The 18,271-nt window shown below is 41.9% G+C and overlaps 1 protein-coding gene across 1 annotated transcript; it reads right to left on the reverse strand.

Annotated features, from left to right (window-relative positions):
• Positions 1 to 4,017: 4,017 nt before the first annotated feature.
• Positions 4,018 to 15,463, reverse strand: mpzl3 (myelin protein zero-like 3). The gene is made up of 6 exons (XM_079165782.1): positions 15,227 to 15,463; positions 12,899 to 13,065; positions 7,662 to 7,875; positions 6,558 to 6,714; positions 5,255 to 5,324; positions 4,018 to 5,008 (listed from the first exon to the last, which is right to left on the reverse strand). Exons 1-6 carry the CDS (start codon positions 15,324 to 15,326, stop codon positions 4,928 to 4,930), a joined length of 789 nt encoding a protein of 262 aa, XP_079021908.1. The 5' UTR covers positions 15,327 to 15,463; the 3' UTR covers positions 4,018 to 4,927.
• Positions 15,464 to 18,271: the final 2,808 nt, after the last annotated feature.

The following is an 18,271-nucleotide window of genomic DNA, read 5'->3' on the forward strand; positions in this document are numbered from 1 at the left end:
TTAATTGTTTCCGTCTTTTTTTTGTTGCAAAAAAAGCCAAAATGTACTGCCTTTTAAATGTGATTATTTGCTGGTTTTCTTCATCTTGTATTATATTCAGTTAAATATTTTATCTGAATATCAGACAAATCAATTCGAACATGACAACTTGAGCCCTGGTTTTAACTACGGTGGGTATTTTCACGATTTTCATTTTTTTGACAGGTTATATAAACTGTTTGAGGGACTTGGATACTTACTGAGCCACTTCATGTTTCACTCATCTGCATATAATTATGTATTGTGCTGTTCTATTCTATTTACTTAGAGATGTTGATCCAATTGCACCTAATTCTATTTGCTGCATAAACGAAAAACATTGAAACATGAAATAGCAAATCACTTCATATCAAATCCACAGACTGGGAACAAGAAGTCCTCTAAGAGAGGAATACAGCAACACAATCCTTGACCAAAGATTGGGGGAAAAAACAAAGCAAATCCAAACACTTAAATCCCCAAGAGCCAAATCAAGCTGATGCCGGGGCGGTGGTATAGCTAAAGTAACAGCTGAAGTGTGTGGGAAGGTCTTTGAAAACAATCCATCTGCAATTGCAGCAGGTTGGCCAGCAGTTGACTGCAAACTGCCCCGGCCTAAAGTAGCAGCTCCTTATCTTACCGTCTCAGTATGCTGATCTATGTCCAGTTATTTGATTGTTCTGTTAAGCTGCTGAATCGGCTGCTGTGCAGCCCACAGAGATCAATAATATCACACCGTTCTGCCAGTATCGAGAAGCAGTCAGGAGGTACGTTCTGGCGAACGCTCCTCTGTAAGCTGCTGATTACATGTCATTTTCAGTGACTACACAGTGTAGTTTATTATTCAAAGTGAATTTCTCAAAAGTGGGACACCCAGTTTACAATGTGTTATCGTTTCTCTATTTCAACTCTCATCAACTAAGCCCAGGTTATTTTGTTTCCGTCTGTTTGAGTTTGCTTCCCCATGGAGCACTGTTAGCTGTCCTAGTTTTTCTAAACTATTCATATTTAAATAAAGCACACTGTAAGTGTTGCACAACCAGTCCGACACGTGTGTCTCCTTACAGTAAACAAAGGAACATCCTGTAGAATAGGACCTGCTATTAATACACTGAAGGTCCCATTACTCATTGTCTTCTTCATTTGTTTCAAAGTAGGTGCCTATGCATATATGAGACCCTATTCTTACATGTAAGTGTTTCCTAGCGTACCTTTGAATAGAAGCTGTTCTTCGGAGCATTGTACAGCCACAATGCACTCTGTCCTTTCAAGCTGACAGTGATGAAGCTCCTCATTTGCACCATGAAAGGTCACTGTATCTGTGAAAGACAATGAGATTCACATGCAATCTAATAACTGCAAATGATCTTGAACTATTAGAGTGAGCGCTAAAAAGAAATGTACCAGAACCATTACAATCAATTAATTGTCCGTTATGAAGATTATGATGTTGTGATGCTGTGATTTCATCCACATTTTGACATAAAAGGAGGACACATATAAGATACTAACACAAAGACTCAGGCAGCCCAAACTACATCTACATCAGGCTCACACATCTACAGAAAGCTTTTTAAAAATGTCAAAAGAAGATCTACAACACAGATCTGCCGTAGCCATGAAATATTACCCATCGAAGAAGGCGGACCAGCTCATTAGTGCAGAGATCAAACAGAAACATCTGTAAGAGAGGAATGAAAATGTAACACAAAATACAGGGATGGACAGTCGGTATGCATCGGTTTTGAAAGTCAGAAGTGGAAGCTCTGTCTGGCGTCTCAAGACTGTGACCACAAGTTCACCACTCAACACTGGTATTACCAGAAAGGTAACGCTAAGTGATACATAATTGGTGATATTATGGCTAAACAGCAATGACGGTGGGAGGGAAGCAATAAGTGCAAGTTGTCAAAATGTCACACGTAAGAAGATGAGTCACTGCTGAGTAGATTTTCTTGAGCATCATTGGAGAGGAACTACGACTTACGATCAGTGAGCAGGAGTTTGATTTGACCAAATGTCAAAAAAGGAAGAATCACAATGAAGCCGTTGTATGCCCGGATGGTTAAATATGACGATGAATCCTTGACCAGTTCAGCGTAAAAGAACATACAACATAAGTATACACACATGCACACAAATGACATACTTTTTTCTTCTATACCTCCACTATCTTACTACGTTTTCTTTTCCTTTATTTTCAAACAAATTAGGATTTGTGTAGCGTACTAATCCCAAAGTGACTCAATCCAAATCCAGAAACCACCGCATGAAATTATACTGAAATACTCAACTAGCCATCCAATCAAGGAACACAACAAAATGTGTCAATTAAAGTGAAATAGTCATGGATCCATACATCCATTGATCATTTTTCTACCTTTATTTCTTATACACCTTTACTGTGAAATGTATGTTTAATATCCTAGATGTGAGCATCAAGTATTTGACTCCTTGGCCAGTCTACATTGTTCACGGTACGTAAAACAGGCGACTAATATTCAAACCTCATTAACTGAGTCACCAGGAAGCAGTAGTCTAGTTTTGAACATTTAGTTTAGCCATAAACAACTTGCTCACCAGCCGTCGTTCCTCTCTCGTCTCAGTATGATCCCAGACAGCAGAGGGCAATGACCCAGAGGATGGAAATCAAAGGTTTTTCCCACCAGCTGTAATTAAATGAAATTGGACCAGGTGTCCCACTTCTGGGAGTCTACAGCCGACCCAGCTGCACTCACACAATGTCACACAGGTGTTATTCCACGAAGACACAATGTGCTGACTCAAGAGAAAGTAGACTGTCTTGCAAAAAAAGTGTTTTTACCCCAAAGTTCTTCTCGTTTGTTTTCTTTCTTCTTCGCACTTTGGCACATAATGACATAAAGAAAGAGGGATAATTATGATCACTAACATTGTATGGTGACAACCTGCAGTACAGTGCAGATAAAACCAGTGTTATGGAATAGATTGATACACACCGGTAACCGCCGATTCACTACCTGAGGAAACTGTCAAACTCAAGCACCGAATAGATGTGTGAAACTGGTCATTTAATCTACTTACCGAGGTATTAGGCACACGTTGACATCACTAATCAATTCACTTTCTGAGGCAGGGGTGGAGCTGGTGGAGCTGGTTGAGGTTCAGCCATCGTCGGTGGGTCAGGCGTCCTCGAGATGCTGCTGTTTAGGAGAGTTTTGTATTTCACCGTTAAGATTTGCACTAACATTTCCTGTATGCCAAGATGCCCCCCCCCCCCGGTAATAACGAAGCCAGACAGCCGGAATAATACTTTTGGACAAATAAGGTAAATCTACAGCGCTGATCCTCCTCTCTGCTGAACCCAAAGAGAGAATCTAAGTTGATAAAACACAAAAATTCTGGCTTAATAGAACATTTAGAAAAAGCAATGTTGAGCAGACCTGCATGGAAAGTAAATCTGTAAACGCCACCGATTGTGTTTCGCTGTGTTATTGTATTCCTTCAGAATGACCCCGTCCCCAATGTTTGCCGAGAAAATCGAGCCCAAGGCAGTCGGCTGCATCTTTTCTTCCTTCAATATTTTAAATCTTATTTTTCTTCCCCCGTCTGACATGAGTAAGCTGTTGCCATGGTAGTTCAGATGAAGCAGGAATGATAATTGTTTCACCGTAGCAGCGTGTGAATTATTAAAACCTAGAGGGCATGAATGGAGCTGAATGAGGAATGGAAAAGAAATGAGACAGAATGAGGACTTATGGTTTACTGTGTGTTTCATTGGAGGGTTTTTTATTAGGTCTTTTTATGACTCGAGAGCCACACGACGGCGTAGATGAAGCAGATGCTGCTGCTGCCGCAATTGTGAGAGTGACGCTCTGAGACTCCAGCCGGTCCCGATGAGTTTTAAAAAGGAATATTTAAGAACGTTCATGAATAGTGCAAAAGATCAAACAAAGAGCGAGCACGGGAGAAAATGGTGGTCGTATAAGCTTTTACCAACAAACGGTCTCGGTTCGCTAACAGAGTTGCACCAATTTAATGAGCAAAGTATCTTTATTTAACTCGCTGGAAGAACCATTATAAAAAAAAATCATGATCATCCATCACAAAGCCAGAAGAATCTGATCCTTAACTATTCATTTAGGCAAAACAATATTATAATAATGTAATTAAAGCAAAGCTGTGCATCCAAAACAAAGGTTCAATCCTGTTATATCACATGAAATCATCTCATACATGAAACACCGCATCCAAACTCAGACATACTGAGTAGTAAGGTGACACACACACATATTGACTGCCGATGTTGAAATAACGACACGCTACAGTAACGTACAGACACTGAAAATATAGAAATATACTGTATACACAACATATGGCATAAACAGTTCTATGTTGTCATAGCCGACTCAAAATCAAAGCATTTGTTTTCTGTCCAAAATATTAAGAATATAACAGAAATGTTCCAGTACAGCTCAACAAAAGGCATCGACAGATTTCATACAAACACTCTGACACAGGCAATAAATTAGACAAAAAAAAACGCATCCATCTCCTTCACAATAAGAAAGTGACACATATAAATCATCAAGACATAAAAATACACATAGTGCTCATTTGTGTGTTTGTGTTCGCATGTACAGGTGGTAGCTGACACAATGACACTAGCTGCTCACCCGTCTAGACGGAGTAAACAGACAATATCTCATCAGGACCACAAGCTCTAAAATGTAGGATTCAAGCCCTTGTAGTCAACGGTATAATTCAGGAAATTATTATTCCAAAAGGAGTCACCACCAAAAGTAAACGGGTCAGTGGTTGACTGTGGCAAAGAAGACATGGATCCAGCATTCATTTGCATTCAGTACCTCCCCACTTGTGAGGCACCAGCAGGTTTAAGCAGTTACGGCTCCCAACCAGCAGGGTTTCTCTAGCACTGAGACTCAGCATACCCGTCATCCACAGGAGGCCTCTTCTTTAGGTCGTAATACCCGTCTTCATCCTCCGAGTCCTGGATGGACCAGAAAAACCAGAGAGTCAGATAAAGCTACACACACTCTCACTCACTCTCTCACTCTCACACACACACACACACACACACACACACACACACACACAAAAATCAATATTTTATAAACCCTGAAGTCCTGTTGTCAGACATCGAGGGCATGTAAAATTTAACGTGAAATGGATCTGGCAGACATGTCTTATTAAGTTATTTATGGGTTGAAGTAAAATGAAACGTTCTGAACTGTACCATCATATATAGGTCACAGCACGAGGCCCTCTTTGCTTTGGCCCCCGCTGGGTGGACGCCATACTCCTCTCTGATGAATGCAGAATGGACAGCACACATGGTTAGTAATGACAATCATCACACTCACAAGTGCCATTAAAAGGCCTGCCTGTTACATTTTGACACTGTACTTCATATCTGCTCTAAACACATCAAGCTACGGCTCGTCATTTTCACAGATTTACACTAAATAATTACTTGAATCCAGTACAATGACTTAATCCAATTCTCACAATTCTAACATGTTGGGACATTTGCTAATTAACTTTCCTAAAGTTGGAGGCAGCAGCTAGTTACTTAGCTTAGCATAAAGGCTGGAAACAGCTAGCGTGGCCCTGCTCGAGGTTAACAAACTCCGCCTTCAAGTCACTCTAAAGCTCTAAAATTCACATGTTGCATCTAAAAGTGTGGCTGTGCCGCTGTGTGCACGATGTAAAACCATCATGAGGCACATGTGTGTAAATGTCGACCTGTAGCCAGTCGATCGGTGCATCTCTACTGTCTACATACTCAGTAGTTACCTGTACACACACACACATCGTGAGTCGTATCCATCTTCTCATCCAACTCTTGGCAATAAAGAGAATAAGCCTGTTTGCCACTATTCTTTGAGGAATGTATCACAATGTCCTGATGTAAGACTCTACTTCAGTGCATTTTGTAACAGGATCATCTCACTGTGGTTTTGGGAACTCCAAATAAAGAATTAATGGAAAAAGAGATGCTGGCAGTGCTGCAGATTAGAGAACCTCAATATGTACGGAAAAGGCAATGATGTAGCTGCAGAGCGGTCCCAAAAAACGAATAGTGATGAGTAGACTTTTTTTTAAATAATGAAAAACAAAAACGCTGGGCCTAAAGAGAGCTAGAGTTGCTGCACAAATAATCCTGTCCATGTTATTTATGCAACCTGTTAAACATCCATTACAGAGCAGCACTGGTTTGTTTAACATTTATATTCCGGTATTACATCAGTCAAAAGAGCAAATACAGCTCCCGTGTGACTTCAAACCACAGGGAGTAACTTGCTCCACTAAAAACCTGCCAGTAAATCAGCTAATTGCAGATTTTTATTGCTGGACTCCTCACTGATTCACAGCGCCTTTCTACAACAAGCAGGCCGACTGAAATCAAACCTTAAATTCTTGTTTAACCTTCATCAAATTAGCATTGCAGATGCACATTTATAACCATCAAAGGCTGCGATGACTAGCATTGCCCCCAGGAGACCCACAGCAGCGATTGGTTGAATAAATCTACTCACCCCTCTGTGACCTCAATGGGCGATCTGTAAGCCTTCGATTGGCCGTGCTGTTTCTTGGGACAGAGCATCCGTCCAATCAGAATGAGGGTGATGATAGCGGAGGGGAGAAGGATGAAAGCCAGAAGGACCGCGACGTCAGAGAAGCGAATGCTGGGCACTGGGGGGGACGATGTGAGGTCATTAGTAACACTTTAACAAGCGAGTTTGTGACAACCGCGTCACGCCGTACTCGCCAACACACGCATTACCTCCACATACCAACTGGACATGCACACCATATACAGCACATGCTGCAGTTCTACATGCATCTTGTTAGCATTAAATAATCACCAATTTAGTAACGGAAATATGACAACCACCAAAACAAGACAAAACTATTTAACTACTACTAAAGGAAAAGTTCAACATTCGGGAAAATACATTTTTTTGAGAGAGAAAGCAGGAGCCGGTTAGCTTAGCATAAACACTTAAACCAGAGGGAAACAGCAACTCCAAAGCTCATCAATGAACACGCTATATCTACGTTAACCCGAACAAAAAGAACCCCTGTTGTCATTTATCTTAGTTCAGTTTAACCATCATCTATTTAGGTCAGAAACATTTAGATCTGCGAGTTACCCTCCACCACATCCCTGCCTCTAATCTACAGTCTGCTGAAAGCATACAGAGGCCACGACGTATGAGCCAATATGGCTAACATCATGACAGGCTAACACAAACACCAAATAGATGTTTGGATTAGGCTGCCATCTAAAAATATGAGGCTGGCAAGTGAATGTTAAACTTCCTCCTCTCAGGCCTGTCTCCTCATATACACAGTATGCAATTTATAGCGAGAAAAAAAAAGCCAAATCCAGACACCTGAGGTGAAATGAGGTCAAGCAGCGATAATGATTTAATATCATGTCGAGAAAGATAAATATGATCATATCATAAGAGTCCAGATTTCACTACCGGTAAGTTACAGGCGTTCAAGTGTGAACGCAACTGGAGGAACTCCAAATGTAAAAAGGTTAAATATGCAGATGAAGAATTCTGACATAGTGTGAAGAAATGGGGCCCCGCTTGTTCACTTTTTGCATGCGTGCATGTGCACCATCGTACCTTTAGGAGTGACAGTGAGCACCGTGTGCGAGGTCGGCGACCCGTGGACGTCGGGGGGGTTTCTGACGGAGCACGTGTACGTCCCGTTATCCTTCAGCGTGGCGTTGATCAGAGAGATCGAAGCTTCGCCGCGCGCCGGGACTCCCATCCACTGGATGCGACCCGCGAACTGACCGTCAGGCGGGAGGAACGCCCGTGAGGAGAAGTGGAAAAACTGGAGAGGGGAGAAAAAAATATATATATACATTTTATTTGCATGACACATATGGGTGTGGTCAAATAAGAGTGTGCTGTGGGCGAGGCTGTAACACCGTCTTTTGGTGCTGGGAGGAAGGAGAGATAACTCAAAGTAGATGGCCTTAGTGACGAACACATCAGGAGAGGCAAGATTCAGGGAAGAAGAAATGACAAAACGGTGATGCGTTATGCATTTCTTATCCTCTTAAGACATGAATAGCAGTCTCATCTGGAAAGCAATACCTTAGTAAACTGTATCTCAACGATCAGTTCTCTTCTTCAGACTGCATATAATAAGAATCATCATCACTCCTAAATCTAACTTGTAATTTTTCTGCCTAAGGGAAAGTGTCTGCGCAACAGGTGGCAGGACAGATGGTGGTGGGACATTTTCTTTTGGCAATATTGTCGATGGCAGAGTGAAGAGCGATGCCTGTTCGGTCTAAGAAATACGAATCAAATTCTGATCGAGCGCAAGGCCAAGAACATGCATGTGTGAGCACTGAGTCTCGCTGAGAGAGAGAGAAATTCAGAACTACAGGTATCTCCAAATCTGAATTTAGTTTAACATTTACCACATAAGTCTGTGTTTTGAAGAGCAGACTCCATCTCGTCGTTACTCCCACGCCAAGCTGACCCAGACCTCTCCACAACATATGACATCCTGAGTGTGAGTGTGCTGTGTGAGTGTGTGTGTGTGTGTGTGTGTGTGTGTGTGTGTGTGTGTGTGTGTGTGTGTGTGTGTGTGTGTGTGTGTGTGTGTGGAGGGGGGGGGGGGGGGGGGGGAGAGAAGGGGGAATGGAAATGTAGAGATACTACAATATATGTTTTTACACACAGTAAACTCAGAGTGTAGAGTTTGTGCTTAATACGTGTTTATGATGCCCGGAGACTTGAATGGAACAAGACTGAAGGTAAAAACATAAACACAAAAAGTGAGAAGTGATTCGGTGGAGATGGAAGAAGACACAGAGGTTGATTCTGAATAAATATGCTTTCATCTTTTCTCTATTGGTCTTAGATATTTGTATGTTTGTGTGCTGCTCTACGCTTTTGTTTACTTTCTATACATATTTTTAATGAAAGCTGAAAGAAAACCATGAGACAAAGGAAGAGAAAAGACTTGAAAGGGGTACTGACCCAGGGTTCAGGTAGAGCTGAACACTCCATTTAATCCATTTAGGAATGAAAAATCTGGACAGGATACATTTTTTTTATTGAAGTTGTAGAATTTCTTGTAAAAAATAAAAAATAAAAACAGGAATACAAAATAAATTCTTACTTTAAAAAGGTTGGGTTAATCCTCAAAAACATTTGACATTTTTGTTGAAATTGTCATTCCATCCTGGAAGCAATCAATGGATTAAAAAGGAAAAAATCTGGTTTAGTGGCTGACTCAGGACTGTAATTAGCCCGTCCAATCACTACAATCGTCCCAAATGTAACGATTGGACGGGCTACCTGCCTACTGTGTGGGTGTTTCAGAGCACACCTGCTATTTTAACCCATGTAGGCGCAGCAGCACAAAGTGAAGAGGAATCTAAACCAGAGGGTGGGGTCAGCCAATCACATTACTGTTCTCATCGCTCTGAAACAGCTGTGCCAATCACAGTGCATGACGACAAGAGCTCAACGAATGAAACATGGCCGTCTCCGTGAAAGCATGTTGTTATCTGGACGGGGCACAAGTCTGCATCATGAGGCAGATGGAGTGGAGTGTCAGTTAATTAAAGCAGCTGTTCTCAACCACTGGGCCGGGACCCACTGGTGGGCATCAGAGCGCCATCTAGAGGGCAGCGGAGGTACTGACAAGCGGTTAGATTAAATTAAAAATAAAAGAATTCGGTAATTCAAAAAGCTAGTTATTCATATATCCAAATGAGCTTGTGGGCCTTAAGTTACTAAAGGTTGAAAACCCCCGAGATGGCGCAATGATGATTGAAGCAAAGAATTAAAAGTAGTTTGGTGAAGCAGTATATATGATCGCATCAACACGATGCTGTTTCAGTCATAATGTTTCTGTATTTCACACTGTAAATGGCTACACATCTTAAAATGTGACACTGCAGCATTTGCCTCTGAATGTATTCACGAATAAAACATGAACAGCAGATTTATGTACTCTAAAGGAATGGAAAGGCGGCTGTGATGCACGTAAATAATGAGCTCCAGTAGTCCAAGGTCTCTCACAAGAGTTATAATGCACCATTCGGATGCGTGTGGTTACTCTGTAGCAGCCTGGTGTCATTTGTACAGCGGATGCTGCGCATAATTGCACTGCACTCTGGCACGCCGCTTCTCAAATCGGATGCTGCGGATTTCTCAATATGTTTGTCGTGCTACAGATGGCTGCAGGGATTTGATGAACTGAAGTAGAAGCTTTTCACACAATAGAAATCAGCTGATGAATCCCTTATATTAACTTATAGGTAAACGCAGACGGATTTACAGGTATTGCTGCTTCTTCGCAGCAAGAGGCAGAAAGAAACACGGCTGTACGTCTCAATGCTCGACTACAAACAACAGTGTGGAAACACTTTGCCAGAGCAGATAAAAGCAGGCGGTCAATGGTAATATAAAACGGAGATAAGAGATGTGAAAATAAAGAGAAATACATGTTTTACAAAAAACAGTAGCGGAGCATATCGAGACCAGGAAAGTGTGTATGTATATGAAATGTACTATACATGAAAATATGAGGAAAAATAAACTTCCATCCTATTGAAAATGTGTCAAATCAGTGTTTGGATTATCCGGTCTCCACATGGCACACTGGGTTCTAAAACATTTGTACTTCTAGGTATTGTACAGTATGTGAAGAGAGTAGAACTACTGCCTGAAGGTCTACACACAAGGAGTAACGTCAACATAGATAACTGTGTATGGCCTTTCAATAAACTGAGGCATTAAAAAAAAAGCTAACGCAAACACAGAATCAATCTAAACAATCAGGGACACTGATACGGTTTTATGGTTTTACAACGGCGCTGCATTTGTCTGAGGCACTGATCGTAGGCCTGGCTGATCATTTGAGGACTTGGCAAAGCTCGGCCTGCACGAGCGCAGCCTGAAGTCCCCGACTACGTGAGAGTCTGTTCAGTCTGGAAACAAATATCAGACCCAGTGCTCCTTTTAAAGTCATGAGAAATGCTCCAACACGGCCAAAGGCTTCTGGATTGTTTTCACCTGGGGGCAAACATCCTACAAATCCATATGATGATTCAGACAGAAGCTTCCAATGACTCGGCACATTTTAAAACGGTGCCCAACTGAATTTTTCATCGTCTTAATTGATTTATTAACCATATTCCGCTCAATTAAATTGCCAACTCCTCCAATTACCATCGGCTGATATTTGACTGAACATTCGGCTTCTTCGCTCCGATCTAAAAAATTAATGCTCATCAGGACTGAGGTAATTATGCAAGTCACTGAAGCACTGCAGCAATTCAGATTGATACGAAAGCTTCGGGTGGAAAAAAAAAACCCTTATTTTCTGACGGCGCTTTTCACATGCTTATTCATGGTCTTACCCAGTGTGATATACGACTGGGGACACACAGGCCAACCAACCTGCCAGAACCGTTAATGAAATTGGATGGAAAGTAAATGAAGGCTTAGAACCAGAAAGAAAAAAAAAAGAAAAAACGTCCATACTTGGTTCCATCTTTGGGCCGTATTAAGAAACTGCCACACTTATTTAATTTGTGATAAAGAGAACAATCTAGTACTGGGGCTTGAAGGACGCACGGGCACTGCTGCGGCGTTTCCTTTAGGCAGCAGCCGGCACACCTTTCCTACTAATACCAGTTTTGTGGAGTAATACCACGCAATCTGCTGACTGACATGCACACGCACTCTAAACACCCTCATAATGTGTACCAAGCCCTTCCTCTTCTCCTCCCTCTACACGCCAAACAACTGCATCTTAATGACTAAACCAACAGCACTCCATAACAGCGCAGCCACAAAACATTAGCCTCCACTTAACTCCTGAGTGCTCCTATAGGAAATGAGAGCATATAGGGTTGCAGCCACCACACTATGGATTCCCATGGTCCAAATGCAATTACATAATACCACACTCGATGGCTATCTTCAAATACAAATGGAACTTCTTAAATTATGTGGTGGATTTTTAGTGGCTTGATCGCTGAAACTGGACCCGGACTGTGCGGGGTTAGAGGACTGAGTGCAGTTATGGGTTGAGAAGGAAACATCTGAAGGCACTTCGAACGAGACCACGAGATCACCACATAGGAAGAGGGGTATTATGGGAGCTGACCAGCCGGGGTTTCCCGGGGGGGGGGGGGGGGGGGGGGGGGGGGAGGCCTCCGGAAGACATAAAGGCTGGGCTGTGGAATGTGAATGGGCATAAACCTGGACATTAGCTCGACAGTGATGTTAATAAATAAAGCTGATTGGTACACACGTCAGACTGAGGAGTCTGCTTCAGGCTGCATGTGCTCCTGAGGGTTCAGGAATCATGAGTCAGGCTGGGCCAAGAATGCAAATAAAGCAGCCAGATATTCAAACAAGTCATGTTTGTACAGAGGGAGCCATGGAGGTCACATACCTGAGCAATCTTACAAAATAAATGGAAATAACTTCAGTTCAGTAAACATTATCGCAGTTAAAACTAAATCGAGGCAGCAACTAGTTTTAATTGTTGAATATATATTAGGAGGGGGATTTTGTCCTGTTTTTAAATCATGTTATGCAACTCTGACAGATACAAAAAAGGAATGGCAGAAGCACAAAGGGACGTCTGCAAATTACTGGTTTTGTCAGGCAACAAATCATAAATATTCAAAGTATTTCCATAGTGTGCAAAGAAAACTAGCAAATATGTTACAGGCTGGAAGCAGTGATTTTTAAACGCCTGATTATCGTCATGATCGACTAATCGTTTCAGCTCTTATTGATACAGTACTGTAATCCAGTGCGGCCACAGAAGTATTTATTTGTGTTCACAGTTGTTCTGATAGAGGTCTACTCACCGTCAGTGGAGCCCCTCCACTCTGGGGCCTGTAGGACCAGTCCACCGTCATCTTACTGGTCGGCCTGCTGGTGGAAGTAAAAGTGCAGGACAACGTGACGGCGTCCCCTTTAGATGCATGGAGCTCCGCCGGGGTGTTCACTATGATGGAGGAGACTAGGGACGGGGCTGAGGGGGGGAAATCGGAGGAGAGAAGGAGTGTACAAAAAAGATGACGTTAGAGCGACAAAGGATGAGAAGGAAAAAGGTGAGATGAGCAGATTTACATGTTTGGGTGATCTCCTTTTCCTTCATGGACAAAGAGAAAGGAGGACACATTGGGAGTGAGACATTTTACTCAATTACTGTGAGTTAGTGACTAAACTAACCTGACAGCACATACATGCCCGCATTGCGGTGACATGAAAGTGTCAGCGCAGCAAATTCCTTTCAGATAAACACTGAAGGAATTCTCACACAAGTTCCTCACCAGCCTCTCTCGTTGTATCCGATTGCTACACATCTGTCTTCAGCGTGCATATAAAGCTTTGACCCCGATGTCAGATTTTTCATTGTTATTCAGTATGCAAAAGGGAGGCCGGCCAGAGCAATGTTTGCAACAAATTATACTTGAGGGGCTTCCTCGGCTGTACCCATGAACAAGAGCTGAACACTGACAGCGTTTTAAAAGAGAGAACTTTACAGTATTGTATTACATTGAGTCATTATGAAGCCGCTTTTCTTAATAAATCCTGGATTCAGTTGATTTCCATAACTCAAGAGAGGTGTAGAAGCCAAGCATGCCAGGACAGCTGGTGTAGGACAATATGTCCACAACCAACAAACTGACCCAAGATCAATGCACCAGCCTTTTCCTCCACACACAGAATATCTGTTATACTATTATACCAATCCAACTGGAAGATATGAAGCTATTTCCTTGAATAAATGAAAGCTGTGACCTGCTGGTCACGCTAGAGGAAAAGCTGGAGGATCACCAAAGTCATTAGGATTCATCCTCTTGGGGCCTTTAATATCTTTAGCTATTTTACAGCAATTAATCCGATAGTTAAAGTATGTCAGTCTGGACCCCAGTGGTGGACTGACATTGCCAGCGTGGCTAAAAACAAAAAGTACCGTCAAAATGTGTTATTGTCCCTCCTGGCTATTTACTGTTAACATAGAAAACTGGTTATATTTGCAATGTCAACACCCCATGTGTGACATTAATACACATTTGTGGCTATTTGGACATAGATGAAAACAGTCCATTTCAAAGCGCAGGCCTCAAACCTCTTTGTTTCCTCCAATGATGACGAGACTATGAGTTCTGACGCATCCCATCTCACACTGACCACAACACTGACAACAACAACATGAACAAAGCTATCTCTTCTGTAAAAGTGGAAAACCAAGCAGAAGGGCCTTGAAAGCCCGAAACCGCTCTTGAACTTCAAGACGTGATTGTGTCAATCTAGTAATTAGTGGTGGGACCGAGAAGCTGGCAGCTCATCAGCGGTGATGTCGACAGTTTCTACAAGCTGAATGTTCAGAACATTTAAGAGAGGAAGAACATAACAATTAAAAAGGTGAGAAGGAAGATATTATCTACATGTGTATATACTGGCAGACAATGTCCCCCAAACGACAAGTGTAATCAAATAAAGACAAACCATAATGATACTAATCTGCAGCAACATTTTCTTTTTTTAATGCAGCCCTGTGCTCTGACCAAGACACACAGCAGCCATTACTGCATTTTTATTACTTAAAAAAAAAAAAAACAGATCAGATGGATTTCAGAGCGAGTTAAACAGCTGCCCACAGCTCAGAGCCATGTTTGTAAAGCAATTGGCAAGAAGACAGCGCTCTTAACTCACCGCATACCTGTTGTCAGGATCCCTCTGAGCATGTTCTCTCACACTGACCTGCTCCTGTAGCCCCTCAGAGGCCGCTTAAGGTTTAATATATTGAAACGGGGTTCTTTGACTTGTTAAAACTAATTAAAATCAGTAACTGACCAACATGTATGACTTTAAATATGTCTGGGGTGGCATTCGGCTAAAACAGAAGTTTATTGCGCAAACCACAACAAAACACGGGGCAGTCTGTTCGTGGAGTTTGATAGTGTTTACTGAGCTGTAGCTCAACTGTTGTTGTCATGTTGGCATCGAAATTAAACGTGGGACAATTAAATGTTAGCTCATGTGACAGGGAATTCAAAACCCGCCCCGGTTAGTAGCGTGTACGTCCCGGGACAAACATTCAGTGTTAGACGGGAGTTTCGCTCCGGTTGTGTTGAAACACACAAGAGACGCGATACAGCGGAGCTGCGGCCTGTTTTACTCACCGAGAGAGACGACAAGATACAGCAGCAACACGACGTTCAGAGAGCCGGTCCATCGGCGGGGTCGACGCATTTTAAGTTGTGGAAACGGGTTCACTCGCATGACGATAAGAAAGTCCCAAGTTGCGTCAAAGCTTTGGAAAAACTCCGTCCATTATCTGTTTGGTCATGACTCAGTTTCTCCGTGGCGCCTGTGCAGACTGTGCGGGCGGACAGTCCTACCTGACAAACAGGTGTATCAGGAAGTGGCTGACGGATCCCTGAGAGCAGAACAACGTCTCACTGTAACACTTAAATGAATGGAGGAAGACATCACCTGTGCTGTTCGTGTGCTGTCTGAGACATTATATCAACTATTAACTCCTTTAATACGCCACTATGATATGGGTCTGTACAATAAATAGACTCTTAAAGTTGCTAATTGTTTGTAAAAGGGACTAGAGTTTAACAAGCTACTTTCTTGAAAAAATAACGTGCACATTACAGAGAAACCATAGGTGAATATGTAAATAAATTCTAAGGGAAAAAATCATGATAATAACATAAATAATAATAATAATATTCTAGTTTTTAATAGTTTTTTTAATAATTTAATTTTTCGTATGGAGGGATTTAATTACTCATATGAAGATCAATTCAAACCAGATTTATTGTTTAGCTTAGAGAGTATGAATCCAATTTTGTTTCATATGTATTCTTATTATTATCTACCTTCCTTGTTCCTTGTTGCCAGTGTGTTGGTACATTTTGTAAAAAAGAAAAAAATAATAAGTTTAATCTTAAGCAAAGAGGTAAGCATGAAACACCAAAGTATATGGTTTACATTTGTACTACCTTGTCATTTGCAAGTGCCTTCATCAAGTGTTGATTGGGGAAAAATAAATGTTAGTGAGGAGGCAGTTTGACTTTCAAAACAGGCCTGGGCTGTGGAGTCAAGATAAAAACATATTAAAATGTAACACATTCTCTCTACCCTCATATGACCCCTCTGTGTGGAGGCCAGAGGCCGAGTTCTTACTTTATCTCCCCAGTCAGCTTCTGTTTAAAGCCACGGATGCTCTAGTGGGACTCCCCTGCTATTTCTAGGCATATCCCTGTCCCCATCTCCTGTCTTTACTGTTGTAATTATCTCTAATGGGAGAAGCCTTTGCTGCTTCCTTTTAACTCTGGTGTAATGCTTTATCTCTCCACTACATGTTTATACAGAGTTCTTTTGAAGTTTATTTATGCCTTTACTTGGGCTGGATTTTGTCAGTTACATCTTTACATCCATCTGGTCTGCCTGCAGCGTTTCCTCCATCCTGACAACAGAGATGCTGTAGTGGTGTTGTGTAACCCCATTTAATTTCATATCAGAGGATATCGAATGAGCGCAGCATCCTCTGTTACTCTGGGTCCTGCTCCCTCAAATACACTGTGTATAAAACAGATGTGTGCCATAATCGGATTCAGTGTTTGCCAGAACTACAACCTATATAAGCAGCGTTTTATTTGGAGTTAAATACATAACAGCCACGAGAAAAACAATTTCTAAACAAATAATCCTGTGTACTCCGGAGAAAAAAAAGCTAATCGTATTGCAGAAAACTAATTTGATGCGGAATTAATGAGTATGAGGAAAATGCTTATTATTAACTTTGCAACCTAACTTGATTACAAATTAAAACGCAGCCATGCCTACAGGCTCTCTAATAAGCGAAAAGTAGGGTTGCCACGCAATAAATAAAAATGAATGCATAACCAACTTCTAATTAATTGCAGACCATGTGGAAATAATGAATGTAAGAAAGCAGTCTGGACAGTGAGTTTCAGGCAAAATGAAGATGAAATTTGGGTTAAAGTTATATCTCTGAAAACAATGTTTTATCACTGTTTACCTTTTGACAGGGGTCCAGAAATTCCCCCATAGACGGGTGCACTAAAGCACACAGCATGTTTGCCTCATGCTCTCACCTTTTGGTTTATCTTCGGTTCCTTGCAAACTCCAAACTCGATGCCGATCTCCGTGGATGCTGGAGATGTAGATAGAGATTGGTGCAGGCTTGCTCCTCCCCGCATTCATTCACCAGTACAGTGTTTGTATTGCAGCTGTTAACTATATTATGTAACCGTTCCCACACTGGGGCGGAGATACCAATTACCTTTTTTTTTTTATAGATGCAGAGTTAAAAGATTTGCCTAACCTGGGAGCTTTCAGAACTTGTGCGTTCCACATGTATTGTGTGTAACTATATTACACAGAATAATCTGCTTGAGTTTGACAGAGATTCCCCATCTTTTGTTGGAAGATAAAGTTGAATGCCTCGTACCTGGGTCCTCCCACACACACACACACACACACACCATTACATTGTGTTGCGTATTGTGTGTGTGAATACAGGGGCTCTCTGTCTGGTTACAGTAGAGTGGTCTCAGTTTCGGCTGAAATCTTCTCAGTCCCAACTCACTGGTTTTCTGGCGACTCTGGTCAACAAGAGGCCTGTTCTTCTGTTGTCAACACGGGAGGAGACTAATAAAGGTGATTTAAATTGTTGGTGCCAGACGGTGTAGGTAACTATTATCCTTCAGCCAAAGAAAACGTGAGAGCCTTTCTGTCTTTTCATCACTTTATATGCCCTCTATGCGCCGAATAGTTGATGAAACGTTGTACCCAATGCACTCCAGTGCACTCGCTGTATTTTCAAAGTTATAATGCAGACACTTTTCTTAGGGTTGTCACAAACAAGTATGGCAGCATTACTCTTGCACAATTGCTATAGGAGGCCCTACTCTATGCAGTACACTAAGGCAAATAAAGCTGACTCTCCACCTTTTGATTGAATGGATTAGGAACTGTAGTGTTTGAGTGCACACGGGTGTGTGTGTGTGTGTGTGTGTGTGTGTGTGTTGGGTTGTCCATATAAGTCACAGTGCGACATTCAGTCCCACGGTCAGTGGGGTGATTTGTTTTCTCTTTCCACAACCTGACGTGCCAAGCCTGTGTGTCACAAGTGAGTGAGTGTGTGTGTGTAAGTATATGTGTGAAGGAATTTCGTGCCTCTCCGCGTT

The sequence above is a fragment of the Pholis gunnellus genome (assembly GCF_910591455.1).
Source record: "Pholis gunnellus genome assembly, chromosome: 9".
NCBI classification, from domain to species: Eukaryota; Metazoa; Chordata; class Actinopteri; order Perciformes; family Pholidae; genus Pholis; species Pholis gunnellus.

Bases quoted from the DNA above. Each gene is read 5' to 3' on its own strand.
- mpzl3 (XM_079165782.1), bottom strand. From the start codon at position 15,326: ATGCGAGTGAACCCGTTTCCACAACTTAAAATGCGTCGACCCCGCCGA. The intron at 13,066-15,226 runs GTGAGTAAAACA...TCCCCCCCTCAG, and splicing joins GTATCTTGTCGTCTCTCTCG to CCCCGTCCCTAGTCTCCTCC. The intron at 7,876-12,898 runs GTGAGTAGACCT...TCCCCTCTCCAG, and splicing joins GTGGAGGGGCTCCACTGACG to TTTTTCCACTTCTCCTCACG.